The sequence below is a fragment of the Neolamprologus brichardi genome, chromosome 2 (assembly GCF_056152115.1).
Source record: "Neolamprologus brichardi isolate AB-2024 chromosome 2, ASM5615211v1, whole genome shotgun sequence".
NCBI classification, from domain to species: Eukaryota; Metazoa; Chordata; class Actinopteri; order Cichliformes; family Cichlidae; genus Neolamprologus; species Neolamprologus brichardi.
In genome coordinates this window covers 1,974,287-2,000,355 of record NC_142105.1, presented here as the reverse complement: position 1 = coordinate 2,000,355, position 26,069 = coordinate 1,974,287, and the positions used below count along the sequence as shown (strand labels likewise).

Genomic DNA, 26,069 nt, shown 5'->3' with positions numbered 1-26,069 from the left:
CTGATTTATCACATCAGCCAAAGCAGCGCAAATACAGCCACTAAAGAAAATACGTTTTCACAGTTCTGGTTTCAGATGTCCAGGAAGCTACTTGGTAAACATGAAAGTAAATCTTGGCTCCATACTTTTATTCCTTGACTCGAGCTTTGTGTGATTCACACTTTACTTGCGTACCTGTAATAAGAGCCGTGTGCCTGACATCATACAGATGCAAGAATAGAAAGACTGTTTGAATCCTAAAGGTTTGGTTCGTGTGGATTGGGTGTAGATATCACAAAGAAAATCATGATCAAGATCTTAAAGATAACTTGTAAACACACTCACGCTGTACAAGAACAGCTTCTTACTGCAGCAAAACAATGTCCTGTAAACTCGTCTTCTCCACAAAGCTACAACAACCATTGACCTGACAGAGATGAGAGATGGATTAAATGTTGTCTAAATCGGGAAAGTCTGGGGGCTCCATTGCAAGTTTTATTTCAGGGGAAAGCCTGGCTGCTTCTATGCAACGTGTCTTATCGATTTAATTCATTATCGTGGCTCAAAAATCCACACCGTTGAGAGGATCGCTGTTTTCAGAGTCCATCCATCGTTGTGCAGCTTAGGACACCGGGCTAACAGGTTAGAAGCGCCAATTGGGCTAAAACCACGAGAGTCTTTGGACTGAGGAGAGCACCGACACTCCACGCCGAAAGGACCGGGCTGGGTTTAAGGTCAGGAGCTTCCACAGTGTGAGTGTTAAACCTGCGGTGAGGGTGGGGCTTGGCTGCCCACGGTCCAGACTCTGGACTCGGAAATCCCTTCCTGCTCCACCTGCCGCCGGGCACAGGTTAATGGATAAACTTCCTACCTGCTGAACCGACATCGAGATCCGTCGACTGCCCGGAAGATTCACTTTACCCGATAAAAGTTGGACGAGAACAACAACGACACAGGTGTCGGTAACGGGACTCATGTTTCTGACACGAAAACCCAAGAAAACCGCTGCGAGCATCAAAGTAACTTCAGCTCCACGTTTCTTCTGACCACAGTTGGCACACGAAGCACTTCAGGGCGCTTTGCGTCGGGTTAGCACCCGGACATGGACCGATACAGGTACTTTATTTTTAACCAGAAGGGCGTGCTCGGCCTCGGTATCCTCCAGGTGGCTTGTGCTGGTCTCTGTGTGGTCTGTGGGCTCATGGACGCTGTTTTTCGCAAGGACACTCCGCTGAGTACCACCAGGACGCCGCTGTGGGGAGGACTGGTGAGACTAACGGGCATTCAGTATAACACACACCCGTACGGACACCTGACTGTCCGGGTATAAACGGGTTTCGTCACTTAGATCTCCCGCTAGGATCCTTGTTTTGTCATCACTTTTCTTCTAAGCACTGTTTTCACCAAAGCTTTAGTCTAGCGATCTCTCCGTGAGAAATACACGGAGGATTTCCGCGTGAACAGTCTGTTAAAGACTTTCTCCCTGCATTTTAAACTGTGTCACTTTCTTTAGATCATGGCCTCTCCAGGTGTGCTGGCGCTGTTTGCCTCCCAGAGGAAGAACCCAGTACTGGTCAGTGTGATGGTTGCCATTTATTCTTGACTGATAATGACGTCAGCATGAATGAAACAAACAAAAATAACAAGTAACACAACTAACAAGAAAATAAAAATAAAAAGATTCCGCAAAGTAGGAGGAGTAAATTGTTGTACTTTAGTTAAGGTATTGGTGCGTCTCTCACATTCACATTAAAGGCCAGCCAGGCACCTTTGCTGAACTCATCTGTTATTTGATGCCTGTGTTTGTCCCCCACACTGCACTGTGAGTAAGAACACTACAGCCAGTGAAACTTCACACAGTGTGTGATGGGTGTTACTTCAGCAGCCCTGTCACAATAAATAACCGTTTAAGGACCCCTGGTTCAAACTTGGATTTGGGCCGTTCCTCACCTGCCAACCTGCTAATGTTTACATATTAAATCTGCCACCAGCAGGTTCCTGTTCAGTCCATCAACAGGGCTTTGGACTAAAAATAAATTATTTGGATTATGATGGTCAAGGATGCGAGGTAGAGGCAGATGATCCAGTGTGGAAGAAGAAAGTTTATGATGGACTTAATTTATTTTCCTCTTCAGACAACATGTTCTCTAATCGAACTCTAACAAACAGATACCCCACCCTACACCTAACTCTGAACCAATACAAAACTCAGACAGCTCTTTGGAGCGCTGTAAGAACCAGCCAGACTGTATTCACTTTCTAAAAATGTCCTTTCTCCAATGGTTTGAAACTCAAACTTGGCTTCATTAAAAGGTAGTCGTACACACATATGCACAGAGTCCTCTTTCTTTGGCTGAACTTGTGTGTCTGTCCTCAGGTGAGTGTGATGGTGGTGGCCTCAGGCCTGTCTGTTTTGGCTGCAATCATCATATCAAGTTACTCCTGTCTGACCCTCACCTATGGGCAGGAGGATAAAGAGGTCTTCCATCACCACAACAGTCCTCAAGTGGTAACCAGCACACACACAATCACTGTTTTAATCAGCGACTTATTTCTTGACAAAGTCAGTTGTAGTAAATAAGACCTGGTTGCATTTCATCAAGAAGGAACACGTCCTGCTGTTGTGAATGACCAGCTCGAGGTGCTTTTACACCACGAGTTTCAGGAACTTTAACTTCTTAAGATCACCTGCAGGGGTAAAGTGGTTGAAACATTCAATCTCTGTCTGCTCCAGTCTGCATGCCAAATATCCTTTGGGAACATACTGACCCCAAGTTGCTCTCCAGTACATCCATCGGAGTGTGAATGTTAGATAAGAAGTGCTTGTGCAAATGGGTGAATGAGGCAAGTTGCTTTGAGTGCTCAGAGTAGAAAGTGTGTTATAGAAACAGGTCCATTTATTACGTTCCTTATCTGAGGTCTCCAATTATTTTAGATTTGACATTTTGACACTGCTCACCCGCATAACCTTTCTGAATGTCCTGACACATTAATGTTGTTCAGCAAACAAACGAATCAAATTCCAGTGTTTTGGGTTGTTGTTGTTGTTTTTCTGTTCCTCTGAGTGGGTTGATGATTTACATATTTACCAGCAGCTCATGTTAGCATGCCTTTAAGCTCACATCTCTGGTCTGTTAGTGTGATTTCCAATAATGACAGAGGCGTCCTATTGGAGAGGGAAACCTTGCTATGTGTTCTCCTGATATGATATTGACTCACATCAGCAGCACTTCTGGCCAGCTGTTTCACAGTAGTGCAGACACTAGGATGAAGCATTGATGTGTGAGCCCGTGTTGCTGCTAAGGGGCGTCAGTGCTGCCTGTGTCACATCCTGATGTTTTTTATATGCCCTCCTTTGTACGACTCTATATATGCAGACTTATCCACAGTTCATGAGTTGATTACACACAAACATGTCTTGTGGCTTTTTTTTTTGGGGTAGTTTGCTGAAATGTGTAACAAAAATGTCCAACACATGGAGGGATAAATGATAAGCGCTTTGGTTTCTGTGCTGGTGTTTCCACACAGCAGTGCTGTCACAGTGGCGTGCACCTCTACTTGTTTTATTATTTCAAAGTTCCTCCTCAGGAGAATATCAGATGTGTATGTATATATCAATAGCTTTGGCTCTAGTGGAAGATTATTTGAGATAATTTCACTCTGATCTCCCCACATTTCTTTATTACACACACACTTCATGGCTGTAACATTGTTCGTCTCCCCGCACAGACGTTTGTGCTTCATCGGATGGTGAAAGGTGCCAACGCCACCATCCTGCTAACCTGCGCCATCAGCCTGGTTTTCTCCTCTGTCATCGGCTACACGGGCTGTCGCAGCATCCCCTTGTGTGCCTGCTATGATGCCAGAACTGGACTGGTGAGGACAACAAAATCATAACATGTTTTCATCTCAAATTATTTATTTAGAATGAACAAAAAACACATAAAGGTCAAATTTACTCTAATGTGCTGTAATTGTAAGAAACAAGAACCCTGAAAGTCACGATTTCATTTGAAAACACTAAGATTAAAGCAACATGATAACCCTCACATTAAAATATGAGTAACAGTGTATTGCAGAGGAAGATGACTCTGGTTTTTAACTAAACGTGCAGAATGTTTTTATGTTGCAAACATACTTGGACAAAGAAACGGGTCAGGACTAAATGTGTTTGCCACACAGATTTAAACAAACAAAAAAAGAAGCTACTTATTGTTGTTTTCGTAGGATTGTCCACATTCACCAAGGAGCTGCTAACATTAGCCTAAAATATTAGTTACAGCTTGCTAGTACCAGCACAGCTCCGCATGTTTCCAGACTAGATGCTGCAGATTTTGGTCCATACTGTTGCAGCAGTTGCTATAGATTTGCCATTTGCACGTCCCTGATGCAAATCTCCCCCTCTGGCACATCCCTGTAATGGATTGAGGCGTGGTGACTGTGGAGGTGATTTGAGTGCAGCGAACTCAGTGTTACTGAGCTGTTTGAGATGAGCTTTGTGACGCTGTGCAGCCATCAGAAGATGAGCACACTGAAAGACGACATGGTCAGCTTCATTTATAACGAGTCTCCAAAAGTGGCTCCACCATTACAAGCGCCACCAGCATCCTGAGGAGCAGCTGAAAGCCAGGATGGAGCTACGTCTGAGCCTGCCATCTGAACGCTGCAGCAGAAATTGAGACCATCAGAGCACAGTTGATAACATTTTGGTGAGTCACTGTGACCTGATCGGCTCATAGGAGTAGCACCCAACGGCGTCTTCTGCTTTAGCCCGTTTGATTCAAAGTTCAACAAGGCTGTGCTTTCTGAGATTCTCTTCTCCACACCTTGGTCACGTTCACGTTGCATCAGTATCAGATTGAAATAGTCTGGCTCTGATCTCTGGCACTATACATTTACATCAAAAGGGCTTTGAACAGGCGTACCTAATGAAGCGGTCGGTGATCGTAAATGTTTACAGGAAAACGGCCCAGCTGTTTGAGCTGGTTTATTGATTGTACGATATCAGCAAGCGCTCTCTGATTAGTTTAACGTCTCATTACAAAGTGCTGTGAATTTCCCAACTGTGGGACTAATAAAGCCCATCTTATCTTACGTGTCTTATGATTATTTTCAAAGTGATGGTTCCAGGTGGAGTAAACAAGGCAATTAAGGCCAGATATGATTAAGGGTGGGCGTTGTGGTTGTCAGGTTGCTGCCATATAAGTCCAGTCTGTCTTCAGTTCTTAGTTGGGTCCACCCCTTGGTTCTCATGTCCAGTTTCATAAAACCAAGCTGGTGATGTCTTAAACAAAACTTTACTAACCAGTGTGACATAATCACAGTGGGGGTTCTCATGAGGCCACACCTGGATGTTCTGTTTTCACTTCACTTTGTTCACTTTGTGTCGTGTGTGTGTTTTCAGGAGAGCCTGGTTCCTCAGTGTGAGCCCGGGGACACTGAGATGTGCACTTTGCAGAGTAAGTTTTAAATGTGGATCCTGTGTTAGGAAATGTTCTCAATAATCAAGGTAAACCCAGCATATAAAATTTAATGTGGTGGATTTAGGTTAAGTGTGTGTTGGTGTTTTATCACCAAACAATGATAACAAAGAAAGAAATTTCAGACACTGCTCAGGAAATCTCACCATGAAGCCTCTGACAGAGAACGAGACAATCATGTAGGATGAAGCAGCAGGTTCAAAGGTCACGGGGCATCCACATTAGTGTGCTGCTCTGTCAGGTTTGTGTAGCAGTGTGCCTGATTGGTCTCTGGTGGTAAAAGGAAGTAGCATGAGCACTCTTCCTCTGAAACATATTCAATAATCTGTTTTCTTGTACTTGTCACATGAAGCATTGTGGGAGGGGCTTGAATCTAATCTGCAAAACAACAGCATCGTTTTTCTGATGCCAAACAACACAGGCTGAGCGGGCCACCACTATGATCCAGAGACTTCTAATAAACGTCCCACCCATTAACTAGTCGTGCCTTTATGCACCACAAACTCAGGGGACCGAAGTCTCACCCGTGTTTCTGTTTCTTGTTGTCCAACTCTCAGCAGTCCTGTAATGAAGTTCTCACATGTGTCCAGCAGGAGGAGACAACAGGCTGTTTAACTCTCCAGCTCAAACGACTCACAAAGACGATCCAGAAGAAGAGGAGGGTTCCTGCAACCTGCCCCCATACAGCAGACTGTCCTGACACGCATGCCTGTTGGGGACTTAATCCTCCTGCTTGCTTCCTTCTGACTGCAGGTTCATTATATTTAAAGCTAAAGTCTGTGGGTTTACTTCTGAGCACAGACAGAGGAGGAATTACATAATTCAAGTGAAGCTCAAGATGCGAAGTCTTGAAAAACGGGACTTTTTACAGATGTGTTGGAGAGACACGAACTGTTGCGCTGTGGCAGTTTCTTTTGGTTAATGGCCTCACAATCCTACTGTCAGACTCACTTAAACTTGCCAAAGCCTGAATACCTGTGTGTGCATCGTGTCAGTACTTTCATGTTTAATTCTTTTTACGCTGTGTGAATGACTTTTGCTCTGATTCAATATATTTAATACGTATGCATTAAATACAAATTCGACTGAACTGTTGGAGAGCTGAAACATTGTGGGTAGTTTATTGCACATAAAACCACAGGATCTCCCTTTTTCTCCACCAGTTTAATGGATTTAATTCATTTCTTTCGGCCCATTTACAGTAAGATTTACAGCAATCCTGTCTTGCATCTTTAACGAACAAAAGTAAACCAAAGGAAGTTACAGCAGAGCCCAGTGTGAAGGCGGACGTGGAATGAAAACAAAGGACACTTTGCGAACAGAAAAAAAGCAGCAGCCGAGCCCACAACAATTAAAACCCACGCAGTGCCCACCCCCCATTCCAGTCACATCACTGACAGGCTCCACAGATGCTTGGGCTGTGAACAGCAAGTCCTGAGAGAAAGTGGTGTTGTCATTTACTGTCTGTGTAGTAAGACGACGTAAGCAAAACCTGTAGGTGATCGGCAGAATAGCCACAGGACCAGCTGTGGTCAGACATGCACAAACTGACACGAAGCCACAAAATTACTCTATGGACACCAGCCGAGGGGCTGTCGCTGCTTGTGGACGGAAAGATGGCGTTTATTGTAGAAGGCTGCCAGACATGCTTAGTATTATATCACAAGCTTATGTGTAATCTAAGTAGCGGATGTAGACATTACTCCACATGTTAAGACACCTGAGCGACACACTATGAAGTAGGGAAATCCAAGGTCAGCGCAACGTCTGCAATAACAATTTGCCTGATAGTTACTTTCCCCTTTTTTGTAAAGAAAAAACTGTTTAAAAATTGAGAGTCCCGGGTATTTAACCCTTTGATGAACTGTCCTCCTGGAGGTGGTTCCAGAGTAGATTCATACCTCTAGGTCACGCTAGCCAAGGTGTCAATCCTTCATCAGGTGTCCCCCCTCCCCACCATCCTGTGAGTTGTTATGGTCACACAGACAAAGGTGTGAGTGAGGGCTTAATGACCTGGGAGGGGATCTGAAGAATGCATCGTGGGTGGATGATGGCTGGCGTCACCACCACCACATTGATACATACTTAACTTATTTGTTTTAATCATCTGATTGGCCAGCTATGCAGATTTGTACCCTACACTTAAAAAGAAGCAGGCAAACAAAAAGTTTTAACCAGTATTTCCCTTAAAGGTTCCCTTTTGACTGACTGCACATTCCTTATATGTCATTGCTCCTGAATTACAGACAAGATTAGGAATTGGAAAAGCAATAGCGCCATATTTTTGTGGGGCATCTTAGAACATTAGCATCAATCTAAAATGTTTCAAAAAGCCAAAGGTTTTTTCAAGATTTATCGATATCTTAATTATTAATTATTATAATCTTATTTTATATTCCTGACAACTTCTGCAATGCCATTTAACCACTTCTTAGCTAAACCACAATCTCAGTGTTCATCAGCAGGGTATTTACTCCCAGTTTTTATGTTATAGGAAAACTACAGATCTTGTTTCAGGAAGCAAATCCATTCAAAAACAAAAACCTGGAGAAAAGAGAGCGAACCAGTGCTAGCTCTTTTCAGACTGTTTCCTGTGCTACTCTATTGCAGTATACAAAGGTTCATTTGAAGGCCTAATAATAACAACTGCTGCACACAGACTGTACATACATAGAAGACACCTTACCAGTTCCTCCCACTGTTCAGAAGTGAAACAAAAACAGAGGAAATTAGCAAACTAGATTAGCAGCTAGATGGTAGCCATGATTTCCTGGATATTTTAGCTCCAATTATGAGGAGCTATATTAAGGCCTAACATGAAAAAGACTTGATCATTTCCTCACCTTTTATTGGCACAATTTTTCAGTAAAGCTGCAAAAGATTTGTTAACTGTCCGCTAATGCTAATGCTAATGCTACGTTTACAAACAATTTATGAGCAAAGATTTTGCTCAAAAACAAATTGGAGTTGTCTCGTAATTATGTGGATGTTTTTGTGCTTTCCTGGGACATTTATCAGGACATTAAGTACCAAGTATATCTACTGGTAGCTGTGGTTAGCAATGACTGTACATGCACTGAAAACACCTTAGCAGTAATATCGTTTTCTTTGAAACAGCTTCAGCTGTAAAAATAAAAGTGAGCTGAAACAGACGGGAATGGTTCACGAGGTGTGATGCCAGTAGCAGACATCACGGCATGAACTTGATGTTGAATCTTTTTGTTTGGCTGGAAAAGGTGTGATGAATTGGTCATAATGGACACATGATTTGCTCCAGTTTGTGCATGTAAATGGAGAGTCCTCTTCACACACTGAGGTTAATTATGGAGTTCCACAGGGTTCAGTGCTAGGACCAATTCTGTTTACATTATACATGCTTCCCCTAGGCAGCATCATTAGAAGACATAGCATACATTTTCACTGCTATGCAGATGACACCCAGCTCTATCTGTCCATGAAGCCAGATAACACACACCAATTAGTTAAACTGCAGGAATGTCTTAAAGACATAAAGACCTGGATGGCCACTAACTTTCTGCTTCTTAACTCAGATAAAACTGAGGTCATTGTACTCGGCGCTGAAAAGCTTAGAAATATGGTATCTAACCAGATTCTTACTCTGGATGGCATTACCTTGGCCTCCAGTAACACTGTGAGGAACCTTGGAGTCATTTTTGACCAGGATATGTCCTTCAACGCACATATTAAACAAATATGTAAGACTGCGTTCTTCCATTTGCGCAACATCTCTAAAATTAGAAATATCCTGTCTCAGAGTGACGCTGAAAAACTAGTTCATGCATTTATTACTTCCAGGCTGGACTACTGCAATTCATTATTATCAGGATGTCCAAAAAACTCACTGAAAAACCTTCAGTTAATCCAAAATGCTGCAGCAAGAGTACTGACAGGGACTAGAAAGAGAGAGCATATTTCTCCTGTTTTGGCTTCCCTTCATTGGCTTCCTGTTAAATCCAGAATTGAATTCAAAATCCTGCTCCTCACATACAAGGTCTTAAATAATCAGGCCCCATCTTATCTTAATGACCTTGTAGTACCATATCACCCTATTAGAGCACTTCGCTCCCGCTCTGCAGGCCTACTTGTTGTTCCTAGAGTATTTAAAAGTAGAATGGGAGGGAGAGCCTTCAGTTTTCAGGCCCCTCTTCTGTGGAACCAGCTTCCAGTTTGGATTCGGGAGACAGACACTATCTCTACTTTTAAGATTAGGCTTAAAACTTTCCTTTTTGCTAAGGCATATAGTTAGGGCTGGACCAGGTGACCCTGAATCCTCCCTTAGTTATGCTGCAATAGATGTAGGCTGCCGGGGGATTCCCATGATGCATTGAGTTTTTCCTTTCCAGTCACCTTTCTCACTCACTATGTGTTAATAGACCTCTCTGTATTGAATCGTATCTGTTATTAATCTCTGTCTCTCTTCCACAGCATGTCTTTATCCTGTCTTCCTTCTCTCACCCCAACCGGTCGCAGCAGATGGCCGCCCCTCCCTGAGCCTGGTTCTGCCGGAGGTTTCTTCCTGTTAAAAGGGAGTTTTTCCTTCCCACTGTCGCCAAAGTGCTGCTCATAGGGGGTCATATGATTGTTGGGTTTTTCTCTGTATCTATGAAGCGCCTTGAGGCGACTTTTGTTGTGATTTGGCGCTATATAAATAAAATTGAATTGAATTGAATTGAATTGAATTGATTGTTGTACATGCTCCCAGACCCTCCTGTGGTTTGAGGTTGTCCTAATAATTGACAAATAGCTAAAATTTGCCTTTAACTTTACGAAACCACTCTGTAAAACTGTCATTGAAGTAATCATACTTCTTTACTTTCCATCTACTCTTAATATTAAACAAACTTCAGGCCACAGACCAGGAATCCACGTATCCATTGTTCGGTGTTTGGTAATGTTCTCGTTTTTTTGCATTATTTGTTAAAGGCTTTACAGTCAGTCCTTCTTTAAACCCTCAACTGATGCAAATGCATCGGCATAATAATAAAGTTCATATAGTAGGAGGAAAAAGAAAGGTTGTCCATAACTCAATAAATCAGCCCAAAACTGAGTGGAAAAAACTCCACTTTTTCTATAAAAAGTCAATAATGTGGATATTGTTCCCTCCATGCATTTCATTCCAATTTAGTATTTCAGTGAACTCGTTATGACTAAGTTACACACAGAATATTAATATAAGTGGACTTCCATTGGCAATTTTTTAATGACTGGAGTAAAAGCAACAGGATTTAAAGGCACCCTGTGAAGTTTTCATCTCACAGTTGTAGCCGCTGTTTTTAACGGTCCGCACACTCTGCTAGCACGCGCCTGTTTCTGGTTCTTATAATTAACTTTAGCATTAATGGTGATAACAAGCTAAGAAAGCAAGCAGTTCAGCAAAAACACCCTCAGCTTCTGGAGGGCGACCAATCACAAGAAAGTGTATGAACAGAGGGGATACACTGGAAATTCAAAGTCCCAGGAATAAAGAATTAAATGTAGTGTTACTTGAGAAAAGTTAGTCTGATGGTGTCCCAGAATAGAAACATAGACCGTGGACTGGGAAGACCAGATCCCATGTGAAATATTCAGAATACTGCATCTGCACATTCACACTCAACATAAACAAAGAGTGAAAATACTATTTAGATGCAAACGTCACAGGGAGCCTTTGATGAGACAACTAAAACCAGCCACCTGCAGAGTGTTACACCCACGAGGGGGGCGGAGATAACATGACCAACACCTTTAAGATAATGCAGTCTACAAACATTATAATACCACAGTGACACCGCTCTTCTAACATACAGTCTAATTAAATAGCATGTAGTGCATTACTTTGTAAAGTGCTGTTATTTTGACCCTACATATCTGCCTCTGCTGAAGGAGTTAAACGAATAATTACTGATTTAATATCAGATTTTTGGCCCCAGTTTTCCAATCATTCATTGGCACAGTTCATTTCCGTGAACCCTGCCAATCCTAGACAGTCACATACTGCCTCAAATGGTTATAAGTCAGTTAAGCACAAGCAGTGAACTAATATATCCTCTACTGGAAACATTCATCTGTTGTTCTGATTGTGAAGACATTTTTTAAGAACAATTTTCTCTTTTTTGACTCCGTTCTTTGCTCTGCCCCGTCTGCCTCCAACCTCATCGGCCATCAGCCGCCTCGGGCCGAGCTCGTCTCCTTCTATCCTCTCCGTTAGCCTATCTCAGCAGCTGGTGCAGCCCCAGCTTCTGGTCCCGTCCCCCCCATCATCCCGCCCCCTGTTTAGGTTGATGGTTCCCCCTGCTGCCTCAGGGGGCTGGCTGAGCACCAGGGGCTTCTGAGACTTTAGCTTATGGGCGACTGTCATGAAAATAGCCTCGACATGGTCACTATTTCCATAGTTTCTGTCTCCTTGGCTGTTGGGATTCTTTGCAGATGTCTCAAACAGCGGCATGGAGTGGGCGTCTGCGAACTGTTGAGCCAAGTCCGTGTTTACTTGCACGGAGTCTTGGAGGTCACACTTGTTTCCGACTAAGATCCTGGGTACCTCTGTGCCCAGTGCGTGCTGCTTGCACTCTTCGATCCAAGCAGGGAGGCTGTGGAAGCTGGCAGCGTTGGTGATGTCATAGACAAAGACAACAGCGTGCACGTTGCGGTAGTAGTGCTGCACCATGGACTTCCTGAAACGCTCCTGGCCTGCAGTGTCCCACAGCTGGATCTGTACGAGACAATACAGAAGTGACTGCCAGAAGACAAGCAGTGATGTCATTTACTCACAAATTACGTTCATTATTATAATAAGATTATTATTATTTTATCGTTTTTCTAATCTTACTGACTGCTCCAAACTAGAACTGTGTTTATATCCATATTATTGTGTCACTAAGTTCTACTGTCAGCCACAAACCATTACAAACACAACACTGACACACTGTTTCTACATTGTCGCAGGTCTCATGATCTGTGCATCAGTATTAGAAATTAGGGAAGAGTCAGTTAGTCATTGTTAATGGGCAGATTATTCATATTTTAATAATGTACTGTACAATGCCAGTTAACTGAATTAGCTGCCAACTGGAGATACCACAGCAGCTGTTCTTATTGTATTACTTCCTATGATGACGTATGTGTCGCTGGCACTCCTGTAGTGCAGTGCCTGCAATTGTGCAGCCACAACAAATGAAGCCCTTTACGATTACATTTATGCAACACAGAAATCCAAATATCTGTGCAGATCATTGATGCAGCTAGTTCATTAACTGAAATACCTGGTCTAAATATGTTCAAAGTTCTTTCTCTTATAAGGTACATTGTTCTAAAGTGAGCGCAGTGGAACAGGCGAGGTTAAACATTGGCCACACAAACATACATTTGAGTGGATTTAGGAGCCATTAAAATCTTTGATAATCAAGTCATGTTTTAAATGTTGTAGGAATGTGTGGCACTTTGTAAATATTACTGAAAACAGATTTGTTTGTAAAGAGTGGCTAATGTTAGCAAAGCTAGCAACAGCAACCTTTCCTTCTTTACAGGCTCACAACTGTACAGACAAAATCAACATGGTGTGGACCAAACAGTTGAGGCAGTAGAGTAGAGTGCAGTAAAAAAATTAGAATCACAATTGACAGAACATTTTACTCAACTCGATTAACATTCTTTTATACATACACACCATACACAGAAAGAACAGACTGAGCGTGAGCTGACCGATTTGTGCAGCTGGCTCGATGTTTGAGTTTGTCTCTGTGATGCTTCCATGTTGCAGCCTGGACTCAGAGTAACGATGCACTCACACCTTTACCTCGGAAGTTGGAAGTGGGAGTGACTTTACTCCCAAACTGTGGTAAAGTCATAAAATCAAGCTAAATCCATAAGTAACAATACAATGCAACGCTTGTCTTCCTGCCTGGTCAGTGACTGTGTAATGCTTATCTATAGCCATTTTCCACTAGTACCTACTCCGGTCGGCTCGACTCTGTTGTTAGGCTTTTCCATTAGCTGGTACTACCTGGTACAAGATACCTTTTTAGTACCTTCTTGGTTGGGGTTCCATGCCAGCCAGGTGGTCTGAAAATGTGACGTCAACAGACTGCATACCAAATATTGGCTAGTCAGTGGCACCACTTCTAAAACCAGATCAAACTGAGGTTATTGTACTTGCTCCTAAAAATCGTAGAAATATGGTATCTAACCAGATTCTTATTCTGGATGGCATTACCTTGGCCTCCAGTAACGCTGTGAGGAACCTTGGAGTCATTTTTGACCAGGACATGTCCTTCAAACAAACTTCAAACAAATATGTAGGACTGCTTTCTTCCATGTGTGTAATATGTGCACCAATATCTCTAAAATCAGAAATATCCTGTCTCAGAGTGACGCTGAAAAACTAGTTCATGCATTTATTACTTCCAGGCTGGACGACTGTAATTCATTATGATCAGGAAGTCCTAAAAACTCCCTGAAAAGCCTTCAGTTAATCCAAAATGCTGCAGCAAGAGTACTGACAGGGACTAGAAAGAGAGAGCAGATTTCTCCTGTTTTGGCTTCCCTTCATTGGCTTCCTGTTAAATCCAGAATTGAATTCAAAATCCTGCTCCTCACATACAAGGTCTTAAATAATCAGGCCCCATCTTATCTTAATGACCTTATAGTAGAGTTGGATGTCTCGAGACTGGTCTTGGTCTCGAGAAAACTTTTACGTGGTCTTGGTCTTTTCTTGGACTCGCTGTCTCAGTCTTGCTGTCTCAGATCGACATAGTGGTCGGGAGATTTGGAGTCAACAGTATCCATGACACACAACGTAACGTTCAATAATGTGTCATGCGCAAAAGCATCAGCTCTAAGAGCCGTGCTTAGAGAGTACTTTGTAGTGAATCAGAAGAGTCGACTGCCATAAAGCGAAAGCCGGCTCCTCACTTAATTTTCTCTCGCTGCTCAGCTCTCACAGAGTGGCTCAGCTATGCTCCAATCCCTCCATATTGTGGCCAATCACATGCGAGGATATAGGATAATATCATTATGTGAAAAACAGAGAGGGTGAGAGACGTGACAGTCAAGTGGAGCGTGCGTCTGTCCTCTCAGTAAGTGTCGGTCTTGGTATTGGTCTTGGTTTAGGCGGTACCTTATAGTAACATATATCTTTTAAACCTGGCAACGAGGCTTTATAAAAAACAACAACGTGGCCCCCACGTGTGACAAATAGCCATAGACTAAGCAATAGGTATATCATTGCTCAACATCTTCCATTGTTGTGGTGTTCACAACAAATGACATCACAGGACTTTTGGCCAGTTCGTGGACATGTTGAGTTGAAAATTCCGACTTCAACTGGAAAACACTACATGATTTAAAGGAGACAGAATTTAGATAGAAAAGATGGGCAAGAGTACTTCAATTAGAGCTTCTGAATGTTGGTTTTCATTTAATATCGATTAAGTGCCCATAGCTGATGTCACGATGACTACGTCCATCGTTATATACAGTCTGCAATCACTTGCCTACAGATGAGAACTTGTAACAAGGATTAAATAGTGCTGTTTCAAAGTGACCATCCAAATGATCCTAATGACCTGCACATCAGGGTTGGTATCCAGTGAGGTTGAAGTAAAACATGTCCCAAGTACTACTGAAGACATTTGTTACATAGCTGCTGCAGTGGACCTGATCAGAGGCCCACTGATAAGACCTGCCACTAGCTGTCAATCACCATATAGCATACACCGTTTTGTGTTGTCTTTGAATCTTGCAGTCCAGCCAAGACACCCTGAGGAACTGGATGTGTAACAATGAAGCTCCTCTGCAGTACACACCTTGATATTTTCGCCGTCAATCTCGACCAGTCTCTCCCTGAAGTCCACCCCGATCGTGGCCTCGGTCTTCTCGGGGAACTTGCCGGCACAAAAGCGGTAAGTGAGACAGGTCTTCCCGACCCCGGAGTCCCCGATGACGATGATTTTGAAGATGCGGGTCCTCGGCGGTGGAAGACTGGAGCTCGTCAGGGAGCTGGAGAATTCAGCTGACGACCCGCTCTCCGCCATATCACAACGACGAGCTGGACGACTCTGGGCTCCACTAGCTGTCAGTTATCAGGCTCCGCTGCAGCTACTGCTCGGTCTGAACTCAGGCGGTTACAGGACGAGAAGAACAGCTGCTGCGTGAGCCATCTTTAGAAAATGTCAATGTATAGACTGATCTTTGTCTCTAAACGAGCGCATCCCTGTAAACACTCCTATCCGCATCCTACCTGGGAAGTAGTGATGGGTCGTTCGCGAACGAAATGGCTCTTAGAGCCGTCTCTTTGAAGTGAACGACGCGATCCGGCTCCTTATTGGGAGCCGTGAGGTTTTTTTTTTTTTCTTTCTCTCACCCTCTCTCTCGCCCTTTTTTCCACTAAACTCCGCACCCGCGGCCTGTACTTTGCGCTGGGCAGAGGGGGGAGGGGCGTTAGTTACACTCGCAGTAGCACAGGAACAGAGCCAGAGAGAAAGAGAGCGAGGGACAACAACGTCACATTAGAAAGGTATAGTAATCATCCACTATTTTCAGTTGCAGATGATAAAGGATTCAGAAATCATGCAGGCCCATATGACAGAGAATGTGCATCTTCTTTTTGTTTTAATATTTTAATTTATATTTAATTGTGTTGTGGTTTGCAGTGTTTTGTGTTGTATGTTCACATTAGGAAAAAGGAAAAAGCTGAAAATTTAAATAGTTAAAAGTCTAAAATGTAAATAGTTGTTCTTTGTATTATATGATTTAATTATTACATTTTCTGTGGAGTGAATAAATAAAGTATATTTATGGTGGCCCTTAGAGAAAAAGCACGTACAAACTCCAAAACACGTAAAAACTCAGAAGCACGTACAAACTCCAAAACACATACAAACTCCTAAGCACGTACAAACTCCAAAACACGTAAAAACTCAGAAGCACGTACAAACTCCAAAACACATAAAAACTCAGAAGCACGTACAAACTCCAAAACACATAAAAACTCAGAAGCACGTACAAACTCCAAAACACGTAAAAACTCAGAAGCACGTACAAACTCCAAAACACATAAAAACTCAGAAGCACGTACAAACTACAAAACACGTAAAAACTCAGAAGCACGTACAAACTCAGAATCATGTACAAAAGACAACAGAAGTGCTCCAGGATGCTCGGGCGCAGTGTTAAGCTTTTGTTACCTAGTGGCTACGCAAGCCAGGAAGTATCAACAACCAGATTTGGTGTGTGGTAGTAACAGGTAAATTAATTTTTTTTAAATTATTTGAATAAATATGAGTGCTTGTCTATAAATACACAAACAATACACACATGTTTTCAATTGTGTAATTTAAGTGATCTGGGTAGCTCTGTTTTGGAAGTTCAGTTAACGCTAGAAATGTGTTTTGGAGTTTGTATGTGCTTTTTGGAGTTTGTATATGCTTTAGAGTTTGTACATGCTTTGTCTCTAGGGGCCATATATAAACATATATAAATAAAACCACTTTTTTTACATTAGTAATTTCTTTCCTGCATAATTTTATATTATTGTTAATGATTAAATAATTAAAGCAACAAAACAACCTGAAGAGTCGGTTCGGAGCCGAAAGAGCCGGGTCTTTTTAGTGACCCGAGCCGAAAGAGCCGGATCTCTAAAAAAGAGCCGGAAATCCCATCACTACTGGGAAGACACGTTCAACGTAGTCCAAACAACGTAGCGTCTCGCGAGATTGTATTTTATGTGAGGTTCATGTCCAGTGAGAAATAATGTAAAAATGAACTTCATATAAGAAACCTCTAATCACTAAAAAAAGGACACTGAATTTAACCAATCATCCATGAGCTGTGTGGGAAATGGATAAAGATTGGGATCACCGAATTACGTCAGATATCTTGAAGGTACAAAAAGGGGGGAAAAAGCAGATAGCAGAGGATGGTTTCGATCCATCGACCTCTGGGTTATGGGCCCAGCACGCTTCCGCTGCGCCACTCTGCTGCAGCTGAAGAGTGTTGACTGTTACGTGTATTGGTTTTTAAAAAAGCATAAAAAAGGAATAGGTTTAATTTCCGAGTCCAAACTCCGCTTCAGGTCCCAAAATCAAACACACACTGCGGCATCTGAGAGTTAAAAACTGTCTAAATTCTTTAATTTTTAATAAAATGATCAATGTTGCTGATCATTTTATTTAATGACCATTCGAGCTCGAATGCACATTGGATGTGCTTTTGGCAGGCTGAAAGCGCGGCTTGGGGCATTGTGGACATTAATCTAAATGCCCCCCGCGCGATGCTTGGGATTGTTTAGCTAAACGGCCCTAAATCGTTTCCCATTCATTCTCTATGATAGCGCTAAACCACTACGGGTGTAATATATGTTTGGCCACTACGGTCTTCAGGCGCTGTTGCGAGTTTGAGATGCGGCGGCACTTTTAAAAAATCTCCTCTTTTACGTTTCGGGAGAGAAAACAAGTAACTCACCGCTCGCAACACATCCCAACGCTCCTCATTCATTGATCAAAGGTAAGAAACGTCGTTTGAAATAAGAATAAACCAACAGAATACATTTACAGGTGTATATTACAGGTAGTAGGCGTGTTGCGATTGCATTTACGAAGCATCCATCGCTTAGTTAAAGACGGTGGGAGTTTATCCGCTGTTGTAAAGTGGCACGGAAAATCATGAACGATCCTGCTCCTTAAATAAATTGCGTGTTTCATTGACGTGTTTTACTGTTAAATAAACTTTGTAGGTTTCTGACTGCTGTGACACTGACTTTACTATAATGTGGTACAATTAAATAACCGATAAGTGGCTTGTTACATGCTAAATGACTGAACCTGCTTAAAAAATGTATTGCTTTCATGTTGTAATGGGCAGTAATCGTATCAATGCGAAAGTCTGTCTTGATATCTCTCTAACATGAGCAATGCCCACTCGTTTATGAATAAACACGATAGCTTAAATAGATATGTTGATAATCTACCAGCAATTCTTATGTGCCATGACTACTAAGCAGTTATCACAAATTTTGCAGATAATCATTCAACCATGAAAGGTTTTTATTTACAGACAGAACAATTTGTTATACCTGTAGGAAAAAACAATTTTATCGCAAATGTTGTCAATGTTCTTTCAAATTGTGTTTCTTTATTGTTCTCCTGCATCCTGCTGTCTAAACCCAGCAGCAAGATTATAACCTGAAATGTCTTTGTCTCTGTTTGGAATCAATTTTGTTTAATATAATTGTTTATTTTTACACTGCATGTCAAGATGCACAAGAAAGTTGCACCATATCCAGGGAAAATCTCTGTGGCGTTCCGCAAGGGGCCACTTGGATACCTTCTCCAGGACTCGTCAAAAGAAGCTCGACGGATTAAAAATGACCCCAAGCTTCAGGACAAGTCTGCACCTGTGAGGGAGGACGTTGTACATCAGAATGCTCTGACTGTCACCTATCAGAGAGGAGACGATGCCTCCAACATGAAGGAAGTGCAGGGAGAGTACATCCTGCAGTTTGGAAAATATAAAGGGAAATCTTTCCGGTGGCTTCTGGAGAATGATGTCGGGTACACCATGTACCTGATCAAAGATCTCAGGAAGGAAGAGGATGCAGGGACCTCTTTAGAAGAAGGGCATGGCAAGGAGAGCTTGCATTCATTTGTATAGTATATCCTCAGCTTTGCAGAGATAAAAACTCTTCTGGACTACGAGGCCAGCAGAGTGAGTGTTGCTGCAGAAGCCTCTGAGGATGATCAGCTGGTTGGCTTTGGCTCATGAGCCAAGAGCACCTGGAAGGAGATTTGGGATGGCAGAGGTGACAGCTATGCAGACTTTATCATGAGGAAGAGCTGCAGTCAAGGAACACGGATGCATAAGCTGCAGCAGTCTGCGCCTGCTTCCACAAATGCTCCAACTAAACCCCTGGGTAAGTTGTTTTAATAATATTTTAATAACATTGTTGATGTGAAATATAAGTTCATTATATATTTATCTAATTGTTGCCTGCATCATAGGGATGGATGAGGATAAAGACCTGGAGGACGCAATGCTGAGCATCTCACCTGTAAAACTACACATGCAGAGCTGTAAGTACTGCGTTATTACTAAATGTCAGAAGCGATAATGGCTAAGTCTGTTTCTGTCTCATATGTCTCTGTCCTCTGTCTCTGTATAACTAGTCACTGTGCCAGCAGCAGCAGGGTCCACACCCAGAGGATCTTCAGGAGCAAACACAGGTTTTCAAATGAAAGGTTTCAGAACTGGAGTACAATTGTTTTACATGAATTGCTCTCCAAAGCTGAGCCTGAACTTGAACTTTTATATATTGTCTTGTTCTTGTTTTGTGTGTTCTGGCCACGTTCTGGCGATGTTCCTCTAATAGTATAGTTGTATGCTGGCATTATGCTAACTGTCCTAAGGACTATGAATTGATACCAACCACAAAGGGTGAGTATGTGTTCTTGTTCTCTATGAATGTGTTAAAAACAAGTAGCAGTAGTTACTAACACCTGAATGCATGTTGTTCACTGACTTATACCGCTCCTCCTGCTTTGATGATGATCTCTGTTGCATAGAAATAAATTACATTTGTTTTGCAATGAGAAACAGGAGAAGTAAGAGTATGAATGTGTGAGTTCCTACTAACAGCACTGTCCATACCACCGTCCAGTACAACTGCTGAACCTCAGGCATCATCAGCCGATGGTACAAAACAACTATAATGTTTTTCATATAATTAAATGTTCTGTTTATTGTGTCTAGAGTAAAAAAATGTTTCCATGACTCTTTTCGATTACTATACCTGTAGGTACAGCCTCAGGTGTGAAGAGGAAGTCACCTGTGCCCCTCCCACAGGAGCTGGCATTTCTACTAAAGGAGACCACAGGTCAGTGAAACAGAAAGGCCTGAGTCAAATCCTGGTCCCTCTCTATTTTAATTTACAGTTGATGTTCAGTTAAACATCTGCTTAAAGCATAGATCATTAATGATAGCATATTATTCACCCTCAGGTTACATTTTGTCATCTTGCTCATAATTTGCACAAATGAATTACAGAATGACTGCATTCATTTGTTTCAGGACCGAGTACAGATGCTGCTTCCACATCTGTGTGCAAAGTGCTGACTTTTGAAGACAGCAGTGAAGATGGTGAGCGTATACTGCATGTCTTTTATTTTTTTCTGTGTATTCCAACAGTAACGATATAAGAGTAACACTGTTTTGTCAAATATTTACGTTTCAATCCCAGCTCCTTCAGCTCAGCCAGCTGTTCCAGTTCCAGTGGCTGGTTATGAGTATGACCTCAGCAGCTGGAATTGTTCTCTGGATGAAGACTGAGCTTCAGGACCTTGGACTGTGGCCTGGGTCTCGACCAGTGCGTCACGCAGGGAATGCGATTTCACTCTGGCGTCTCCCTCCACAGCCTGAGCTCATAGATACAGTGGCTGACCTACCATCGCCAAATTTCTTCCAGCTCCACCCCTTCTTTATTTGGAAACCTGAGAGTGCTATCATGGTCAGGTTAAGAAACAATTATATCTTGCCATGTCTCCATTGTTGCTTTGGTTCACAAGTGGTCTCTGCTGGTGTGGGCAGGCCACGAGTAATTGTTGGCACCGGTGGTCAGTATTACATCCTGTCCTCACGACTGTGCTGCAGGGCTTGTCGCAGGAACTGGTTTGTTGACAATCCACGATGGCTGGAGAAACTGCCCAAAAGGTTTACCAACCTTCTCCCTGCTTTTCTTACATATAAAAAGGCCATCTGCAAGTCTGTTATGGATGAGCTCAGGAGGACTTGCAAATCTCCAGCAGACATGGCAAACCAATTAAATGAACTCATGCACCTCAAGTACGAGCGAGCTCACCTGGCGTACCTCCATGCCACAGAATCGGTCTGGGATTCTGAGGCAGGAGCTCATGGACAGAGGACCATTGGGCAGTTCCTGAGGAAGGAAAATAAGCCACAGGAGTTCAGGTCTTATGAAGACCCACATGCCTGGTGTGGCGTTTCTGTGTCCAGCCATTACCTGACTGACTGCCTACTCGACGAATTCCGACGTCAACATCCAGTCATATCCAAACTCCTCCAGGCACTTTTGGCTACATCTTCAGGTTTGACCACACCAGGAAGGTGGCACGAAAAGTCACGCTGGCATCTGGGGTCATGTCCAGTTATTCCATAATGAATGAAAACTGGCTGATTGTTTCGTGGGTCATGGTTCAGTCTGAGACAGAAAGGTCTCAGACTGAACCATGTACCAGGGAATGGCCAAGAGGTACAGTGATGCAGGAGTGGAAAAGGCCGGCTACCACTGGGTGGACAGGTAAAAACAGAAATCATCGTTGTCATTCAAACTGCTAATCTGTCTGGACAAACTGAGTTTTTCTTTTTAAGATGAATTTGATGCACACACATAATATTCCATATACTACATGTATTTGTATTTCTTATATTTAGGGATTGCTGTGCTCCATTTAAGATCCCAGACTGCATCCCTGGTGAAAATCTATCGTGGGATGCCTGGAAAACTACTCCTGCTGTTGTTGCTGCGGCCACATCTGGACCAGTGGCAAACAGCTGTGCCTCTCGAACCCACTACAATAAGAACATTATTGTAAAACTGGACCTGTTCCACTGCCTGAGGCGATTTTCGCGGGAGTGCACCTCTGAGCATCATCCTCTGTTCAGCACTTTCTGCCAGCTTCTCTCTGCTGCATTCTCAGTGGTTGATCAGGCGGACCTGAAGAGGCTGCAGGATGCTTATAAGTTCTGTGGCATCCATCCTGCTAATCCCACAAAGCAACACCTACAGGAGCACTGCAGGATGCAAATACCACAACCCACTGAGCTGCTGAACAGAGCGGAAAAGATCCTGAACCATTTTCACCTGGCCACAGATCCCAACAACGTCCCACTCTTCAAGCCATCCGTGCTGAAGGTGTGGCACATTCAGAGAGTCCACATTCTGCGTGGCTGTCTCAGTGACCCTGAACTCTCAGAGGGTGTAATGTTTAGGTACAGTGGGACTCTTCAGCTTAACCATGTCCCTGGTGAAGGTGCCAAGGTCCCCATCTGGATTCCTGCCCGAGGCACTTCACAGCAGGAGGGTTATCATTTCCACCAGGCCCAGTGGATTACCGGGACTCATGTATCCACTGAACTATTCCAAACCCAGGGCATGACAGGGGTAGCACGATGGAACTACCAAAGACTGGTGGACCTTAAGCAGCCAGGTGTCATTCTCCCTTCTGTTTTTGATCCAGCTCTAGTGGTGGAGTTGAATGCAGCCTCCAGAAGAGTGACTGATCAGGAGAAGTACCCTGCACTTCACCTCTCCGACAGAGACACTAGAGAGCGATTTGGGCTTGAACACAGAGAGCCAGGCTGCCGTCCAGTCCCTCTGAACTGGGACAAACACAAAACCCTGAGAAAAGATGAACCAGCTGCCCTTCAGTCCCCATCCTCTGTTCCAAAACCTGTGGCTGCCCAACTTCAGGTTCCAGCAGCGTGACCCTCTTCCAGCCTGGCACCGCTAGGTGTGGCATCCCCCACACCAGCACCACCTGTTACCCAACCTTTCTCTGGTGCACTTTTAAAGCAGGAGTTAGCATCAGAAGACACCCAGCAACCTACAACAGTCATGGGTAAGTTAACATAATGGTATTGTCAAACAATTCCGTGTAATTACTATTATTATTATTATCAATGTATACGTTATTATTATTAGTTCATTACATGATATATGAGTAACTATTACTATTGTTTCCCAGAAATCTCTGAAGCTCTACCTCTGCCGATGCGGGCCTCACCAAGGAGTGCTCTCACTGGACCTATAAAGACAGGTGGACAGGTTTTTGTGCTGGACCACACATGCTGGACACAACCCATGAAAGAGGCAATAGATGATGTAGGGAGACCGTGGCTCAGGGGGTTGGGAAGCGTATCTGTAACCGGAAGGTCACCGGTTTGATCCCCGGGCTCTCTGTCCTGGTCGTTGTGTCCGTAGGACACTTTACGCAAGACACTTTACCCTACTGCCTACTGGTGTTGGCCAGAGGGGCCGATGGCGCGATATGGCAGCCTCGCTTCTGTCAGTCTGCCCCAGGGCAGCTGTGGCTACACCCTTAGCTGCCTCCACCAGTGTGTGAATGTGCAAGTGAATGAATAGAGGCATTGTAAAGCGCTTTGGGTGCCTTGAAAAGCGCTATATAAATCCAATCCATTATTATTATGATCTGTTGCAAAAGTACCATGGGAAAAAGGACATCCTGAAGCTTGTGGATCAAGATTATGCAGACATGGTCCATCGCTCTGCTACAGATATCAACAGCCTGCTGCGTCCCACATCCAAGGTGCACATATCCTGGTATGTGAAGCACTAGGCTAAGCTTCTCAACACCAATTCATCTTTGAACATAAGCCCAGAAAAACTGCTGGAGACTCAGCAGCTGTGGCACTCTTTAACTGAAGGCAGTGAAACAACTAGTGTCCCTGTAGTCACCATAGACCTGCCGTGTTTAACCCACCTCCTCCTGCCCCGTCTACACCACTGACACAAGTCTCAATTGAGAAGATTGTGGAGGGCATCTTAGAAAGGCAACAGCAGCAGCAGCCACAGCAGCAGCCTGAGGGGAAAAAAGGCAGACAAAGACTTGTCTTGCCTGTGGACAGCCCAAGTCTCAATGTGAGACAGATGGATCCACCGTCCATTATTTTTACCAGAGAGGGCCTGTGCGCTATTTCTATTGTTCCCACAAGGTGCATCAAACTTATGCTGCTGAGGGAATCACTAACCCTAAAATGACCTTTGAGGAATTTGCCCAGACAGACTTTTTCCAAAGGGAACTGGATGCTACCAGGAAGAGGTCAGAGGAAAGGATGGAGAAAAAGAGGAAAAGGCCAGAAACCCAACAAACAGGCCGCCTCTGCAGGTTCTGCCACTGTCCTGAACATGCATCGGCGTAACTTTGTGCTGAACATTGGGGGGGTCAAGATCTCTGTCTAAATAAATAAATCTGGGTAAATTCCCAGATGATTAAACATGCAACAATTTTGTTGGTAATAACTGAAATGAGTAAAGAAAATCAACAGCCTATTTATGTAAGATAAGATAATTTTATTGAAGGGGTTATATTGGTTGGGTCTGATTATTTTGGGGGGGGGGGGGGGGGGGGCGCGCTGTAAATTACAAGGAAAACCTCTTACACTGAAGTCAAAGTCAAAGTGCTGTTTTGAACAGAAAAGATTTGAGCTGCATAACAGCTAATAGAAAACATTTAACATGCAAACAGTTGAGCATACAGATGCAGCCCCAAAAGCTCCCAACATAAGTTATTTATTGCCCAGCATAGGTAATGATGCAGATTATTTCAAATATCATCCTCCAAAAGTGCTTGTGTGAAGAAAAATTGCTCCCTGCTCCCTGCAAAGGTAGGGGTGGGTAGGGTGTGCAGTTATGGTACTGTTGGGTGGAAATGAGCCAGGTACAGCGTGTGGTGGTGGTGCACATGCATAGATGTGCCCACCATAGTGTGGTGGCAGGTTGAAAGGTTGTGGTGGTGGATGCATGACTTGTCTTAGCAGTAAAAATCCATCTGCAACTGAACTTGTCTCTCAAGAGTGACTTATAATTTACTGTGATGTTCAGAAGCTCACCTCTCAGATGTCTCCGTCATATCCAGAATTCTTTTCTTCATCTGTATGTCCACCTCTGCAACATTACGCAAATGTGTTTCAGTTGAAAGTCTTCTTTTAAGTCTGTCCTGTCTGTGGCCCTTGAGTTTTGCCTTGACAAAAGGTAGAATAAAATAATGAAAAACAAATTAACCACAATAAATGTTAAAAATAAATCAGTGGTGGAATACCAAGAATAATATTTACTTAAGTGCTACACTTAAATATTTTAGGTTAAGTGTTCTCTTTTCCTATACTTTTAACTCTACAACATTCTTGAGGTAGGGATTCAACACCAACACAGTTACACTGCAGATTCAGATGAATATAAATCTGTCATTATGATGACTTCGTATAGGTTAAGCTACACAGTAGTTAAAGAAATGAAGCCGAGCTGTATCATTACTAGGTCAAACCTAAAGGTGCTAAAGGCATCTATAATTGGGCTACTGAAATACAGTAGGGCATTCGTTTATACATGTATGGTAGGCTAACCTTATTTCCCCTGACAAGTCTCCCAGTCCACGTTTTCTTGTTTTTTTTGCTGTTTCATATTCCAGTGTGATATTGAGGAATAATTCCACCTCACTGTCTGTCACATGTACGACTCAGTTCTGCTTCTATAAGATGTCTTATCAGATTTTGTGCTTTTTTTTTTTTTTTACCAAAATGTGCTATTTGGCTATACTGCCTTAAGTAGGAAAGACTCAAATGCTTTTTAGTTCTCAAGTAAGAAGCCAAATTTTTATATTTGTTGTTATTGTTCTTCTTGGAATAAAGTTGGAAGTAAAAAAAAGTTCCGCCGTCTTTGTTTATGCTTTCCCGCCCTGGCTTCAAGACTTCTGATTGGCCAACATTTCTGCAAGGTTAGGATTATATCGCCACCTGCTGCTTTGGCGTGCTCCTTACAGCGTTTGCCTTTGTTTTTGTTTTTTGGGGGGGGGGGGGGGGGGGTTA

General features: G+C 43.1%; 2 protein-coding genes, 1 non-coding gene and 1 pseudogene across 6 annotated transcripts; 2 read left to right on the top strand and 2 right to left on the bottom strand.

Moving 5' to 3' along the window:
- The first annotated feature begins 608 nt into the window (after positions 1-608).
- zgc:113425 (uncharacterized) lies at positions 609-6,557 on the top strand. Its single transcript, XM_006803679.3, has 6 exons — positions 609-1,246; positions 1,493-1,552; positions 2,357-2,488; positions 3,709-3,855; positions 5,384-5,438; positions 6,050-6,557. The coding sequence occupies exons 1-6, from the start codon at positions 1,082-1,084 to the stop codon at positions 6,157-6,159; spliced, it is 669 nt and encodes a 222-aa protein (XP_006803742.2). The 5' UTR covers positions 609-1,081; the 3' UTR covers positions 6,160-6,557.
- A 3,328-nt stretch (positions 6,558-9,885) lies between these two features.
- Positions 9,886-25,857, bottom strand: rab33ba (RAB33B, member RAS oncogene family a). Of its 3 annotated transcripts, XM_087845934.1 has the most exons (4): positions 25,608-25,857; positions 25,095-25,225; positions 15,260-15,563; positions 9,886-12,168 (listed from the first exon to the last, which is right to left on the bottom strand). In XM_087845934.1, the coding sequence occupies exons 3-4, from the start codon at positions 15,485-15,487 to the stop codon at positions 11,674-11,676; spliced, it is 723 nt and encodes a 240-aa protein (XP_087702060.1). In that variant the 5' UTR covers positions 15,488-15,563; positions 25,095-25,225; positions 25,608-25,857; the 3' UTR covers positions 9,886-11,673. The 3 variants fall into 3 exon arrangements, with proteins under 3 accessions (XP_087702060.1, XP_087702066.1, XP_006803741.1); XM_087845940.1 differs by lacking the exon at positions 25,608-25,857 and having other exon boundaries at positions 25,095-25,295; XM_006803678.3 differs by lacking the exons at positions 25,095-25,225; positions 25,608-25,857 and having other exon boundaries at positions 15,260-15,695.
- On the top strand, positions 17,217-23,604 carry LOC102793985 (uncharacterized; annotated as a pseudogene). Its single transcript, XR_015716614.1, has 10 exons — positions 17,217-17,336; positions 18,708-19,362; positions 19,451-19,522; positions 19,616-19,805; positions 20,107-20,141; positions 20,245-20,322; positions 20,517-20,585; positions 20,686-21,762; positions 21,897-23,083; positions 23,210-23,604. The product of XR_015716614.1 is annotated as an uncharacterized LOC102793985 (transcript).
- On the bottom strand, positions 17,362-17,433 carry trnam-cau (transfer RNA methionine (anticodon CAU)). Its single transcript has one exon. It is a non-coding gene; the product is annotated as a tRNA-Met (tRNA).
- Positions 25,858-26,069: the final 212 nt, after the last annotated feature.

Coding starts and splice junctions, on each gene's coding strand:
- rab33ba (XM_087845934.1), bottom strand. CDS start 15,487: ATGGCGGAGAGCGGGTCGTCAGCTGAATTCTCCAGCTCCCTGACGAGC. Junction 12,169..15,259: donor TTGACGGCGAAAATATCAAG/GTGTGTACTGCA, acceptor TGTCTCGTACAG/ATCCAGCTGTGGGACACTGC.
- zgc:113425 (XM_006803679.3), top strand. CDS start 1,082: ATGGACCGATACAGGTACTTTATTTTTAACCAGAAGGGCGTGCTCGGC. Junction 2,489..3,708: donor ACCACAACAGTCCTCAAGTG/GTAACCAGCACA, acceptor CTCCCCGCACAG/ACGTTTGTGCTTCATCGGAT. Junction 5,439..6,049: donor TGAGATGTGCACTTTGCAGA/GTAAGTTTTAAA, acceptor ACATGTGTCCAG/CAGGAGGAGACAACAGGCTG.